Raw genomic sequence first — 15,984 nt, 5'->3', positions numbered from 1 at the left:
GAGGAAAGGAAAGAAAGAAAAGAAAGAAAGAATAGATATGCAAAGTTAAATAGAAGTAGATAAAGATTTATATATATTAAAGATTAGCAAGGGGAAAAGAACAGTGGGAAAAGCAAACATGGGAATAAATGTAGAAAAATAATAATAGATTTTTAAAATTAAAGAGAAAAGAAAAAAAAAAAAAAGGAAAACTCCCCAGAACTGCAAAAGCCCAACACAGAGGCAGAGATTTACAACAATTAAAAAAATGTGACTGAGAAAAAAGAGAAAAGAAAAAAAGCTCAAAAGCTTAATTAGATTTCATAGTGCCAATAAAATTGACAACTACAATAGGGCGGGGAGAGAAAAAAAGGGGAAAAAAATCCAAAAGAATATACAGAACAAGTCAAAACATAAGAATAATAGATGTTTTTCTTGAATAACTGCTGTCAGTCTTTCCCTCGCTGGGAGTCACAGTCCACCTCACCTCCCTAGGATGCCCTCCAACACTGTGCTGATCTCTGGACCTGCTGTGGGGTCAGCCCAGATCCTAATCTGGTCCTACTTCTCTGTGTTCTTGCCTCCAATGTCCACAGCTATCAGAACTAGTGCGTTTTCTTTTGTGGGAGCTCTCAATGACCCTTTATATATTCCAGAGACAGAGTCTGCCTAGTTGATCATGTGGATTTAATCTGCAGCTTATACAGCTGGTGGGAGGGTTCTGGGTCTTCTTCCTTAGTTACACTGCCCCTGGGTTTCAACTGTGGTTTTATTTCCACCTCTGCATGTGGGTCGTCCACTGGGGTTTGCTCCTGAGGCTACCCTGGATGACTTGGGTCTGCCCCAGTGAGGACCAGGTGAGGAGGTGGTGCAGCTGCTTGGGTCACAGGGGTTCTGGAAGCACCTGGTACTCAGGGGAGTCAGCGGCTAGGGCAGCAGGAGATATAGTGCTCTAGAAAGGTATGACAATACCCTTTGGCCATAGCATATTGGCCAATATGCTCCAGTATTCTTGCCTGGAAAAGCCCCCTCCCTGACAGAGAAGCCTAGTAGGCCACAGTCTACAGGGTCGCAAAGAGTCAGACACTACGGAAGCGACCCTGCATGCATAGGCCCAAGATTTTTTTGCCTGTGGCAGCTTTGCCCCAGTGAGAGTTGAACATGAAAATGGCGCGGCTGCTTGGCTTGCGGGGACCCTTGCGGTGCCAAGTGTGCAGGGACAGGGACTGCCTCTGCCGCAGGAGTTATGGCCCTATCAGAGTCTTTTTTCTAGCCTCTTATAGCTGGCAATCAGAAGACTTCTTTGGCCAGTCTCTCTCCGCACAATCAGGCGCTGAGAGGCTTGCCTGCAGTCCTTCTCTGTTATTCAGAGCATCAGGCACATAGAAGGGCCCCCCTGGCTGGGGTCCTACTCTGTAGTTTGGCGCATCAGGCGTTTGATGGGCCAGCCTCTCTATTGTTCAGCTGCACATGCTGGCATGTGGGGGGAGAGAGGCTATGGTAATGGCTCCACCCACTACGTGTGACTCAGCAGTATGACCTTGCTTCCATAGCTGCCCCGCTTTCCTCCACAGGCATTTCCCACCATAATCTCCTCCCTCACATCCCCTCCGTCTCTCCACAGCCCTCGCCACGGGGGATTGCTCCACAATCCCTAAACTCCAGCCCCCAGCCGCTACGCCATCTGGGGTACGTATGGCTGCAGCAAGGACTGATTCTCATTCCATTTAGGCTGCCACAGATCAGCTGTTTCACTCTCAGCCTTAAATGTTTCTCCTCTGTCTAGACAATTGCCCCGAGGTAGGGACCGGACCTCTGCTTCAGCTCCCCCACCTGCCAAAGGTCCGGTCCTACTAACACTACTGTTCTTCCCCCTAGTTCCTTCCTCCTACTGAGTTTTGCATGAGTCAATACATCCTTTTCTGCCCGTCAGTTACTCCTGTCCACTCTCAGCTGGTGTTCCGCACACACTTCTGTGTCTGAAGGTATAGTCCTGGAGAGAGATGTACTCCACACATACCTGCTCCTCCACCATCTTGTTCTCTGCATGTATCTTTTCAAATTATACTTTTGTCTGGATATATTCCCAGGAGTGGGGCTGCTCACCTATATGGCCAACTCTAGTTTTCTAAGGAACCTCCATACTATTTTCCATAGTGGCTGCACCAAATTTACAGTCACCAATAGTGTAGGATTCCCTTCCCCCCTCCCACTCCACCCTGAATATTTAATTTTTGAACTCAATGTATTTATTAAGATTATTTTCCTTTCTGCTATCTTAGGTCTTCAAATCTCTTTACCTTCCTTTCATTTTATTTCTCCCATTAGAATTTTTTCATTTTCCTTGGACAAATCTCACATATCAAGTTAAATTAATTTTTAAGTAGTTAATGGAAGGTTTTGGTCACTATTACAAATATATTATGTTAAATTTTTTAATTAAATAAACAATACATGAACATATTCCTAATACAAAAATTTAAAAATACAAACATACATAAAGCAAAGAGAATGCTCCCTTACAGCCCTTTCTTTCAATCTTATTTCCCTTTCACTAAAGTTAACAACTATTAAATGTCTTTTCATTCGTACTTCACATACACACATGTAAACACACACACACAATACCTAAATATATAATAGTTTAATAACTTGGCTTTCTTAACACATATATAAATAGGATAATGCAGTACATACTTTGCTAGTTAGCTTTCTTTTTCACTTGCATCTATAAAGTCTTTTGAGTCTCTACATGTAGATTTAACCCAGGGTTGTTTTTTATAGCTTCATTATAGTCCATAGTATTTTTGCACCATAATTTATATAACCAATATTTTACTGATAATTAGATTGCATCAAACTTCTTGCTCTTAAAAATAATGCTGCAATAAGGTATTTTTTGTTCACATCAAAAAATATCTTTCTAGAATATATTTAATATATCTAGAAATAGAAACAGTGGGTCAAAGGACTGCATTCTTAAAATTTCAACAGATACACTTATATTACCCTTCAAAAATGCTGTATATTTCCATCACCACTGACCATTTCTTCAGAGTATCACCAACCTGGATATCCTTTCATCCAAACTGATGAGTAAAATATCTCCCTTTGTTGTTTTAATATACATTTCCTGATTACTTGTGAAGTTAAACATCCTTTCATATACTTACTGCTGTGGATAGTTCTTCTGTGAACAACATATTCACATATAGCTTTTGCTCATTTTCCTGTAAAAAATTTTGGTCTTCTATTTTTCTATTATTTGGCTTCTAAGAAGGCAATTGATTTTTTTTTAAATTTTTGCTTCATTTCCCTGAGTTTGCTAGATTTTAGTCTAATCATAAATTTTTTTTAAAAAAATGTTTACCTGTGATTGGTTCAAGATGGCAGAGTAGAAGGACATGCACTCATCTTTTCCTGCGAGAGCACCAAAATTGCAACTAGCTGTTGAACAAACAACATCAGGAAGACACTGGAACTCACCAAAAAAAAAAGACACCCTCACATCCAAAGACAAAGGAGAAGACTCAACGAGACGGTAGGAGGGGTGCAATCACAATAAAATCAAATCTTAAACCCACTGGGTGGGTAAACCACAAACGAGAACAGTAATACCTAGGCCCCACATCAGGCTTTCCAACCTGGGGATCCAACAATGGGACAGGGAATCCCCAGGGAATCTGTCTTTGAAGGCCAGCAGGATTTGATTACAGGACTCCCACAGGACTGTGGGGAAACAGAGACTCCACTCTTGGAGGGCACAAATAAAACCTTGTGTGCACCAGGACCCAGGGGAAAGAAACAGTGAGCCCACAGGAGACTGATGTGAGTGTCTGAGGGTCTCCTGCAGAAGTGTCAGTTGGCGGTGGCCCATCACAGAAATGAAGAGCAGCAGTCTTGGGAGATGCGTCTCGGCCTAAGTCCTCTTGGAGGTAGCCAAGAGCCCTATCATAGAACCTACAGACTCCAGGACTGGGTTGCCTCAAGCCAAACTAACAGGGAGGGAGTGCAGCCCCTTCATCAGCAGACAACTGGATTAGTTTTACTGAGTATGGCCCTGCCAACCAGAGCAAGACCCACTGTTCCCCAAAACCAATCCCTACCATCCAGAAGCTTGCACAAGCCCCTTATCCTCATCCACCAGAAGGCAGACAGAAAAAGCAGTAACTATAATCCTGTGTTCTCCAGAACTAATATCATAATCACAGAAAGCTAACCAGAATGAAAAGAAATAGGATTATGTCCCAGATAAAGGAACAAGATAAATCCCCAGAAAAACAATGAAATGGAGATAGATAACCCTCTAGAAAAAGAACTCAGAATAATGACAGCGACAACAATCCAGGATCTCAGAAAAAGAATGGAGAAGATTCGAGAAATGTTTACCAAAGACCTAGAAGAACTAAAGAACAAACAAACAGAGATGAACAATACACTATAAGGAATCAACAGCAGAATAACTAAGGCAGAAGAATGGATAAGTGACTCAAGACAAAATGGTGGAAATCACTGCTGCAAAACAGAATATAGAAAAAAGAATGAAAAGAAATGAGACCTAAGAGACCCCAGGACAACATTAAATGCACCAATTTTCACACTGTAGGGATGCTAGAAGAAGAGAGAGAGAAAGGACCTGAGAAAATATCTGAAGAGATACCAACTGTAAACTTCCCTAACATGGGAAAGGAAATAGTCAACCAAGTCCAGGATACAAAGGGAATCTGGACAAACCCAAGGAGGAACACACCAAGGCACATAGTAATCAGACAGACAAAAATTAAAGACAAAACCAATAAGGGAAAAAAGACAACATACAAAGGAAATCCCATAATGTTATCAGCTAATTTCTTAACAGAAACTCTACAAGCCAGAAAGGAATGGCACAATATATTCCAAGTAATAAAAGAGAAGAACCTTCAATGAAGAATACTGTACCCAGCAAGACTCTCATTCAGATTAGATGGAGAAATCAAAAGCTTACCAGACAAGCAAAACCTAAGAGAATTCAGCACCATGAGACCAGCTGTGCAGCAAATGTTAAGGGAACTTCTCTAGGCAGGAACACAAGAGAAGGAAAAGATCTACAAAACAAACCTAAAACAATTAACAAAATGGTAATAGGATCACACATATCGATAATTACCTTAAATGTAAATGGATTAAATGCACCAACACAGACTGGCTGGCTTGGTGGATACAAAAATAAGACCTATACATATGTTGTCTATATGCTGTCTCCTATGTCACCTATGGATACTTACAGATTGAAAGTAAGAGGATGGGATAAAGTATTTCATGCAAACGTCAATCATAAGAAATCTGAGCAGCAACACTCATATCAGAGAAAATAAACTTTAAAACAAAGATGGTTATAAGAGACAAAGGACACTACATAATGATCAAGGGTTTAATCCAAGAAGATATAACAATGATAAATATATATGGACCCAACACAGGAGCACTTCTATGTAAGGCAAATACTAACAAACATAAAGGAAGAAATAGACAGTACCATAACAACAGTGGGGTACTTTAATCTCCACTTCTATCAATGGACAGATCATCCAGACAGAAAATCAGTAAGGAAACACAGGCCTTAAATGACACTATAGACAAGTTGGATTTAATCGATATTTATAGAATATTCCATCCAAAAGCAGCAGACTATGCATTCTTCTCAAGCACACACAGAACATTCTCCAGGACTGACCACATGCAGGGCCACAAGGCGAGCTTCAGTAAATTTAAGAAAACCAAAATCATATCAAGCATCTTTTCTGATCACAATGCTGCAAGATTAGAAATAAACTACAAGGAAAAGACTCTAAGAAACACAAACATGTGTGTTTAGCTAAATAATATTCTACTAAATAACCACTGGATCACTGAAAAAAATCAAAGAAGAAAAAAAAATACTTAGAGACAAACGAAAATGAAAGCACAACGGTCCAAAAAATAATGGGATGCAGCAAAAGCGGTTCTAAGAGGGAAGTTGACAGCAATACAATCCTACCTCAAGAAACAAGAAAATCTCAAATAAACAACCAAACTTTACACCTAAAACAACTAGAGAAAGAAGAATGAACAAAACCTAAAGTTAGTAGAAGGAAGGAAATCATAAAGATCAGAGAAGAAATAGAGACAAAGAAAACCATCATAAAGATCAATGAAACTAAAAGCTGATTCTTTGAAAAGATAAACAAAATGGATAAACTTTTAGCCAGATTCATCAAGAAAAAAAAGGGAGAGGACTCAAATCAGTAAAATTAGAAATGGAAAAGAAGTTATAACTGACTCCACAGAAATACCAAGGATTTTAAGAGACTACTATGAACAACTGTATGCCCAAAAAATGGACAACCTGGAAGAAATGGACAAATTCCTAGAAAGGTACAGTCTTCCTGAACCAGGAAGAAACAGAAAATATGAACAGATCAATCCCAAGCACTGAAACTGTGATTAAAAATCTCCCAATAAACAAAAGCCCAAGACCCGATGGCTTCACAAACAAATTTTATCAAACATTTAGAGAAGAGTTAATACCTATCCTTCTGAAACTGTTCCAAAAAGTTGCATAGGAAGGAAAACTTCCAAACTCATTTTATGAGGCCACCATCACCCTGATATCAAAACCAGAAAAAGATACTACAAAAAAAGAAAATCATAGGCCAATACCACTGATGAACACAGATCTAAAAATCCTCAACAAAATACTAGCAATTTATATCCAACAATACATTAAAAAGATCATACACCATGATCAAGTGGGATTCATCACAGGGATGCAAGGATTTTTCAACATCCACAAACCCATCACTGTAATATACCACCTCAACAAACTGAAGAATAAAAACCACATGACCATCTCAACAGATGCAGAAAAAGCTTTTGACAAAATTCAGCACATTTTTATGATAAAAACTCTCCAGAAAGTGGGCACAGAGGATATATACCTCAACATTAAAAAAGACCATATACGACAAGCCTACAGCTTGCATCATACTCAATGGTGAAAAGCTGAAAGCATTCCCTCTAATATTAGGAACAAAACAAGGATGTCCACTCCCACCACTTTTATTCAACATAGTTTTGGAAGTCCTAGCTACAGCAATCAGAGAAGAAAAAGAAATAAAGGGAATCCAAATTGGAAAAGAATAAGTTAAACCGTCACTGTTTGCAGATGATATGATACTGTAAGTAGAAGATCCTAACGATGCTGCCAGAAAACTACTAGAACTCATTAATGAATGTGGTAAAGTTGCAGGTTACAAAATTAATACACAGAAATCTGTTGCATTTCTATACACTAACAACGAAAGATCAGAAAGAGAAATTCAAAAAGCAATTCCATTTACCTCTGTATCAAAAAGAATAAAATACCTAGGAATAAACCTAAGGAATAAAATACCTAAGGAGACAAAAGATGTGTACTCTGAAAACTATAAGATGTTGATGAAAGAAATCAAAGAAGACATAAACAGATGGAAAGATAAACCACGTTCAAGGACTGGAAGAATCAATATTGTCAAAATGACTATGCAATCCCTATCAAATTACCAATGACATTTTTCACAGAACTAGAACAACAACAAAATCTCAAAATTTGTATGGAGATATGAAAGACCCCAAATAGCCAAGCAATCTTGAAATAGGAAAACAGAGCTGGAAGAATCAGGCTCCCTGACCACAGACTATACTACAAAGCCACAATCATTATAACAGTATGGTACTGGCACAAAAACAGAAATACAGATCAATGGAACAGGACAGAAAACCCAGAAATAAGCCCATGAACCTATGGTCAATTAATCTATGACAAAGGAGGCAAGACCACACAATGTTTGAAGTCGGTCTCTTCAACAAATGGTGCTGAGAAAACTGGACAGCCACATGTCAAAAAATGAAATTACATCATTCCTTAATTCCATACACAAAAATAAGCTCAAAATGGATTAAAGATCTAAATGTGAGAAGGGATACCATAAAACTCCTAGAAGAAAACATAGGCAGAACACCCTCAGACATAAATCACAGCAACATTTTCTTTGATCCATCTCCCAGAATAATGGAAATAAAAGCAAAAATAAACAAATGGGATCTACTTAAACTCAAAAGCTTTTGCACAGCAAAGGAAACAATAAACGAAATGAAAAGACAACCCACAGATTGGGAGAAAATATTTGCAAATGATGTGACCTATAAGGGATTAGTCTCTAAAATTTACAAACAGTTTATGATGCTTAATAGCATCAAAACAAACAACCCACTCAAAAAATGGGCAGAAGACCTGAATAGAGATTTCTCCAAAGAGGACATACAGATGGCCAATAGGCACATGAAAAAATGTTCAGTGTAGCTAGTTATTAGAGAAATACAAGTCAAAACTACAATGAGATATCACCTCACACCAGTCAGAATGGTTATCATCAAAAAATTCACCAACAAATGCTAAAGAGGGTGTGGAGAAAAGGGAACCCTCCTGCACTGTTGGTGGGAATGTAAATTGATACAGCCACTATGGAGAACAGTATGAAGGTTCCCTAAAAGACTAAAAATGGTTACTATGTGATCCTGTAATCCCACTCCTGGGCATATACCCAGAGAAAAATATAATCCAAAAGGATACACACACCACAATGTTCACTGCAGCACTGTATGCAAATAGCCAAGACACGGAAGCAACCTAAATGTCCATCAACAGAGAAACGAATAAAGGTGCGGTACATACATACAATGGAGTATTATTCAGCCATTAAAAAGAATGAAATAATGATATTTGCAGCAACATGGGTAGACCTTGAGAGTGTCATACTGAGTGAAGTAAGTCAGAGGAGAAATATCATATGACATCCCTTATATGTGGAATCTAAAAAGAAATGATACAAATGAACTTACTTACAAAACAGACTTAGAAAAGGAACTTATGGTTGCGGGGGAGGAGGTGAGGGACTTAGGGACTTTAGGAAGGTAATGTACATACTGCTATATTTAAAATGGATAACCAACAAGGGCCTATTGTACAGCACATGGGACTCTGCTCAATGTTATGTGCCAGTCTAGATGGGAGGAGGGTTTGAGGAAGAATGGATACATGTGTATCTACGGCGGAGTACCTTTGCTGTTCACCTGAAACTACCTCAACACTGTTAACGGGCTACACCCCAATACAAAATACAAAGTTTCATGTTAAAAAAAAAAGTTTACTTTCTATGTTCTTATCTTTTACCTCAAACTTCTAATTGCTGTTAGCAACATCATTAGTACTGGGACAGGGAGGCAAGGGAGAGGGAGATCAGCAATATTGCAGAAGTTTTTCATTCTTTATAAAAAACCTGAAAATTACTAAAAAGAATGCCACTTTGTTTGCCTTCTTAGCAATAAAAGGAAGACATTATAGTGCTGGAGTTTTCTTTAAGCTGAATATATATTTTTAATTTTTTAATTGGAAGATACTTACTTTACAGTGTTGTGTTGGTTTTTGCCTTACAACAACATGAATCAGTCATGACTATATGTATGTGTGTGTGTGTGTGTGTGTGTGTGTGTGTGTGTGAATTGAAGTGTGAAGTGCAAGTTGCTCAGTCATGTCTGACTCTTTGCAACCCCATGGACTACACAGTCCACAGAATGCTCCAGGCCAGAATACTTGAGTGAGTATCCGTACCCTTCTCCAGGGGATCTTTCCAACCCATGAATCAAACCCAGGTCTCCCACACTGCAGGCAGATTCTTTACCAGCCACAAGGGAAGCCCATATATATATCACCTCCCTCTTGAGCCTCCCTCCCAACCTCCCCCAGCCAATCCACCCCTCTTGGGTGTCACAGGGCGCCAGGCTGGGCTCCCTGTGTTATGCAGCAGCTTCCCACTAGCTAGCTATTTGACACATGGTACTATACATATGGCACCCCACTCCAGTACTTTTGCCTGGAGAATCCCATGGACAGAGGAGCCTGGTGGGCTGCAGTCCATGGGGTCGCTAGAGTCGGACACGACTGAGTGACTTCACTTTCACTTTTCACTTGCATGCATTGGAGAAGGAAATGGCAACCCACTCCACTGTTCTTGCCTGGAGAATCCCAGGGACGGGGAAGCCTGGTGGGCTGCCGTCTATGGGGTCGGCACAGAGTCGGACATGACTGAAGCGACTTAGCAGCAGCAGCAGTATACATATGTCAATGCTGCTTTCACAATACATCCCACCCTCTCCTTCCCCTGTTGTGGCCTACAAGACTGTTCTCTACATCTGTGTCTCTACTGCTGCCCTGCAAATAGGTTCATCAGTACCATTTTTCTAGATTCTATATGTGTGTGTTAATATACAATATTTGTTTTTCTCTTTCTGACTTACTTTACTCTGTGTAACAGGCTCTAGGTTCATCCACCTCAGTTCAACTAATTCACATTGGTTCCTTTTTGTGGCTGAGTGGTTACTGCTAACTAACAGTGTAGATTCACATACTCATTCTGACACTTATTAAACAGTATATGACCTTAGATAATTTACTTTAAATGTCAGTTTTCTCAGCCATAATATAGGAATTTAATACCTTAATAAAGTCCATCCTGAGGATTAAAAGAGACCATTCTTACAAAGCATTTGCACAAGTACTTGCCACATGGTAAGAACTCAATAAATGTTACCAATATTATTACAGCTAACAAGAGACAGTGATATGAGTGTCTCAGATACAGCATTATCAATAAGCAACAAAATTTTGGACAACATAGAAAGCAATCTGTGATATCTTTCATTCGTGTATCCTTTCCACACAGTAAATAATCAAAGAGAAATGGTTAACAAGAAACTGAAAAATCCACTCTTTATGGTGCAAAGTGTCATAGCAACTTTGCTTCTAAACCAGACTACACGACATGTAACTGTTTAATCACAATTAAGCACTACACTTACGATTCTTGTGGCCCAGTGTCATAATTCTATCCATATCATCAGCATTATTGACCACATAAGCTGATAAATCCTTGATATAAACTCCCACATCGGGTCTTTCTTTCACCTAAAAAAAAATAAAAATACAGATTTTACACATATATCCATAGTTCTTCCTCAGGTATTTACCGAATATCTACTACATGTCACACGCTGCTAGATAGTGAGGACAGGGTGATGAACGAGGCAGAGTTTCTACACGGTGGAAGCAAAAATCTGCAGGGAAAACATACAAATAAATAATTACACACAAAAATTATTTTAACTGTGATAATGCCATGAAAAAAAAAATACAGGAAACTACAGGAGAATACATTATGGAGAGACTTAAGCTAGTGAAACAGGGACAGGGTAAGTTTCCCCAAGATGATGTTTAAGCTAAGATCTGAAGAAACAGCAGGTTCAATCTGTGTGTTAGAATAGGAGAAAAGAGTATGTGCAAGAAGCCTGAAATAAGAAAAACTAGGTAACTTAAAAAATTAAAACCAACTAAACAAACAAAAGCCAAGTAAAGAGTGGGCAGCACAGGGGAAACAGGTGGGATATCTGGCTAAAGAGGTAAGCAAAAATAAGACTAAGCATAGTTATTGGACAAATTTGATTTTATTGAACTAACTATAGTTGATTTACACTGTTGTGCTAGCTTCTGGTATACAGCAGGGTGACTCAGATTACATACATATACACACATACACATTCTTGTTCATATTCTTTTCCATTATGGTTATTACAGGATATTGTACCATATGGTAGGACCTTGTTGCTTTTTATTCTATATATAATAGTTTGCACCTGCTAATCCCAAACCCCTAATCCATCCCTCCTGCACTCCCCCAACCTTGGCAGCCACAAGTCTGTTTTCTATGTCTGTGAGTCTGTTTCTGTTTCACAAATAAGTTAATTTTTAGCTATATTTTAGATTTCACAAAAAAACCAACATTGTAGTATTTGTCTGACTTGCTTCACTTAAAGTATGATAGTCTCTAGGTTCATCCATGCTGCTGCAAATGGCAGTATTTCATTCCTTTTCACGACTGAGTAGTATTCCATTGCATATATATATACCACATTTTCTTTGTCCATTTATCTGTCGATGAACATTTAGGTTGTTTCCATGTGTTGGCTACTATAAATAGTGCTGCTGTTTATATTCTGACTTGGACCGTCTATCCACATCCTTTCTGCTTCACCAAGAAATGAGTGTCCACTTAAAAATATGCACAACCTAAAGTTAAGAACTGTGTCTTTATTCAGTGGACATACTAAATATTTAAGCCCAAGAGACAGTCTCTCAGATGGCTCTGAGGGACTGTTCAGAAGAGGTAAGGGAGCATGTATATTTTCAAATTAGAGTTCTGACTGAATATATACACAGGAATGGAATTGCTGGGTCACTTGGCAACTCTAGTTTTCTGAGGAATCTACACACTGTTTTTCATAGTGGCTGCACCAATTTACATGCCCACCAACAGTGCAGGAGGACTCCCTTTTCTGCCCACCATCTCCAGCATTTACAAACTTTTTAATGATGGCCAGTCTGACTGCTGTGAGGTGATACCTCACTGTAGTTTTGATTTGCACTTCTCTAATTATTGGTCTTTATCTTAAGAGCAATTTGAAACCACTAGAGTATTTCACACAGGTAAGTGAAATAATCAGATCTATGGAATCAGCAAACTCAAATGGACTGGAATGGGTGAAATTAACTCAGATGATCATTATATCTACTACTGCGGGCAGGAATTCCTCAGAAGAAATGGAGTGGCCATCATGGTCAACAAGAGTCCGAAATGCAGTACTTGGATGCAGTCTCAAAAATGACAGAATGATCTCTGTTCGTTTCCAAGGCAAACCATTCAATATCACAGTAATCCAAGTCTATGCCCCAACCAGTAACGCTGAAGAAGCTGAAGTTGAACGGTTTTATGAAGACCTACAAGACCTTTTAGAACTAACACCCCAAAAAGATGTCCTTTTCATTATAGGGGGCTGGAATGGAAAAGCAGAAGTCAAGAAACACCTGACTGCTGCTGCTGCTAAGTCGCTTCAGTCGTGTCCGACTCTGTGCAACCCCATAGACGGCAGCCCACTAGGCTCCTCTGTCCCCGGGATTCTCCAGGCAAGAACACTGAAGTGGGTTGCCATTTCCTTCTCCAAGGCATGAAAGTGAAAAGTGAAAGTGAAGTCACTCAGTTGTGCCCAACTCCTAGCAATCCCATGGACTGCAGCCCACCAGGCTCCTCCGACCATGGGATTTTCCAGGCAAGAATACTGGAGTGGGGTGCCATTGCCTTCTCCTAGAAACACCTGGAGTAACAGGCAAATTTGGCCTTGGAATACGAAATGAAGCAGGGCAAAGACTAATAGAGTTTTGCCAAGAAAATGCACTGGTCATAACAAACACCCTCTTCCAACAACACAAGAGAAGACTCTCTACATGGACATCACCAGATGGTCAACATGGAAATCAGACTGATTGTATTCTTTGCAGCCAAAGATGGAGAAGCCCTATACAGTCAGCAAAAACAAGACCAGGAGCTGACTGTGGCTCAGACCATGAACTCCTTATTGCCAAATTCAGACTTAAATTAAAGAAAGTAGGGAAAACCACTAGACCATTCAGGTATGACCTAAATCAAATCCCTTATGATTATACAGTGGAAGTGAGAAATAGATTTAAGGGCCTAGATCTGATAGAGTGCCTGATGAACTATGGAATGAGGTTCGTGACATTGTACAGGAGACAGGGATCAAGACCATTCCCATGGAAAAGAAATGCAAAAAAGCAAAATGGCTGTCTGGGGAGGCCTTACAAATAACTGTGAAAAGAAGAGAAGCAAAAAGCAAAGGAAAAAAGGAAAGATATAAGCATCTGAATGCAGAGTTCCAAAGAATAGCAAGAAGAGATAAGAAAGCCTTCCTCAGTGATCAATGCAAAGAAATAGAGGAAAACAACAGAATGGGAAAGACTAGGGATCTCTTCATGAAAATCCAAGATACCAAAGGAACATATCATGCAAAGATGGGCTCAATAAAGGATAGAAATGGTATGGACCTAACAGAAGCAGAAGATATTAAGAAGAGATGGCAAGAATACACAGAAGAACTGTACAAAAAAAGAGCTTCACGACCCAGATAATCACGATGGTGTGATCACTGACCTAGAGCCAGACATACTGGAATGTGAAGTCAAGTGGGCCTTAGAAAGCATCACTACGAACAAAGCTAGTGGAGGTGATGGAATTCCAGTTGAGTTATTCCAAATCCTGAAAGATGATGCTGTGAAAGTGCTGCACTCAATATGCCAGCAAATTTGGAAAACTCACCAGTGGCCACAGGACTGGAAGAGGTCAGTTTTCATTCCAATCCCAAAGAAAGGCAATGCCAAAGAATGCTCAAACTACCGCACAGTTGCACTCATCTCACACGCTAGTAAAGTAATGCTCATAATTCTCCAAGCCAGGCTTCAGCAATATATGAACCGTGAACTTCCTGATGTTCAAGCTCCTTTTAGAAAAGGCAGAGGAACCAGAGATAAAATTGCCAACATCCGCTGGATCATGGAAAAAGCAAGAGAGTTCCAGAAAAACATCTACTTCTGCTTTATTGACTATGCCAAAGCCTTTGACTGTGTGGATCACAATCAACTGTGGAAAATTCTGAACGAGATGGGAATACCAGGCCACCTGACCTGCCTCTTGAGAAATCTGTATGCAGGTCAGGAAGCAACAGTTAGAACTGGACATGGAACAACAGACTGGTTCCAAATAGGAAAAGAAGTACGTCAAGGCTGTATATTGTCACCCTGCTTATTTAACTTATATGCAGAGTACATCATGAGAAATGCTGGGCTGGAAGAAGCACAAGCTGGAATCAAGATTGCCGGGAGAAATATCAATAACCTCAGATATGCAGATGACACCACCCTTATGGCCAAAAGTGAAGAGGAACTAAAAAGCCTCTTGATGAAAGTGAAAGAGGAGAGTGAAAAAGTTGGCTTAAAGCTCAACATTCAGAAAACGAAGATCATGGCATCCAGTCCCATCACTTCATGGGAAATAGATGGGGAAACAGTGGAAACAGTGTCAGACTTTATTTTTCTGGGCTCCAAAATCACTGCAGATGGTGATTGCAGCCAGGAAATTAAAAGATGCTTACTCTTTGGAAGGAAAGTTATGACCAACCTAGATAGCATATTCAAAAGCAGAGACATTACCTTGCCAACAAAGGTCCGTCTAGTCAAGGCTATGGTTTTTCCTGTGGTCATGTATGGATGTGAGAGTTGGGCTGTGAAGAAGGCTGAGCGCCGAAGAATTGATGCTTTTGAAGTGTGGTGTTGGAGAAGACTCTTGAGAGTCCCTTGGACTGCAAGGAGATCCAACTGGTCCATTCTGAAGGAGATCAGCCCTGGGATTTCTTTGGAAGGAATGATGCTAAAGCTGAAACTCCAGTACTTTGGCCACCTCATGCAAAGAGCTGACTCATTGGAAAGGACTCTGATGCTGGGGGGGATTGGGGGCAGGAGGAGAAGGGGACGACAGAGGATGAGATGGCTGGATGGCATCACTGACTCAATGGACGTGAGTCTCAGTGAACTCTGGGAGTTGGTGATAGACAGGGAGGCCTGGCGTGCTGCGATTCATGGGGTCGCAAAGAGTCGGACACGACTGAGCGACTGATCTGATCTGATGGTATCTATGTAAAAATATTATCTTTCTGTGAGTAACTTTATGAGAACTTTGACCCAACTTGAAGGTTGTATTTAGGATATGTGTATCTAAAATACACAAAGTATTTTAATACTACCTGTAAAATATACATAGAAATATAAAACTCATTTTGCATGGACTAGAAGTCACCTCCAAAAATCAACAGAATAAAGTGAAACTGAGTTAGAGGGGCTGCCAGTGGGGCAAGCCATTTCCACAGGTAGTAAGACCTCACAGACAAAGACGACAAAAGTTTAAAAAACAATATCAGAGACAAAGTCACAAAAGCAAATACTCTGAATTCTAGGTGTTGATTTTAAATCTAATTAGAGTTTGGGGGCTG

General features: G+C 39.8%; 1 protein-coding gene across 5 annotated transcripts in view; it reads right to left on the bottom strand.

Moving 5' to 3' along the window:
• Window positions 1–15,984, bottom strand: part of KIF3A (kinesin family member 3A) — a 94,460-nt gene that overhangs the window by 34,348 nt on the left and 44,128 nt on the right. For all 5 annotated transcript variants that reach the window (XM_070793190.1, XM_070793188.1, XM_070793189.1 and 2 more), the window contains one exon: window positions 10,894–10,999. In XM_070793190.1, the coding sequence (XP_070649291.1) occupies window positions 10,894–10,999 (106 nt within the window). The remainder of the gene's footprint in view (window positions 1–10,893; window positions 11,000–15,984) is intronic.

The sequence above is a fragment of the Bos indicus genome, chromosome 7 (assembly GCF_029378745.1).
Source record: "Bos indicus isolate NIAB-ARS_2022 breed Sahiwal x Tharparkar chromosome 7, NIAB-ARS_B.indTharparkar_mat_pri_1.0, whole genome shotgun sequence".
Taxonomy (NCBI): domain Eukaryota; kingdom Metazoa; phylum Chordata; class Mammalia; order Artiodactyla; family Bovidae; genus Bos; species Bos indicus.
The sequence above is the reverse complement of the archived record's forward strand: the minus strand, read 5'-3'. Positions and strand labels throughout refer to the sequence as shown.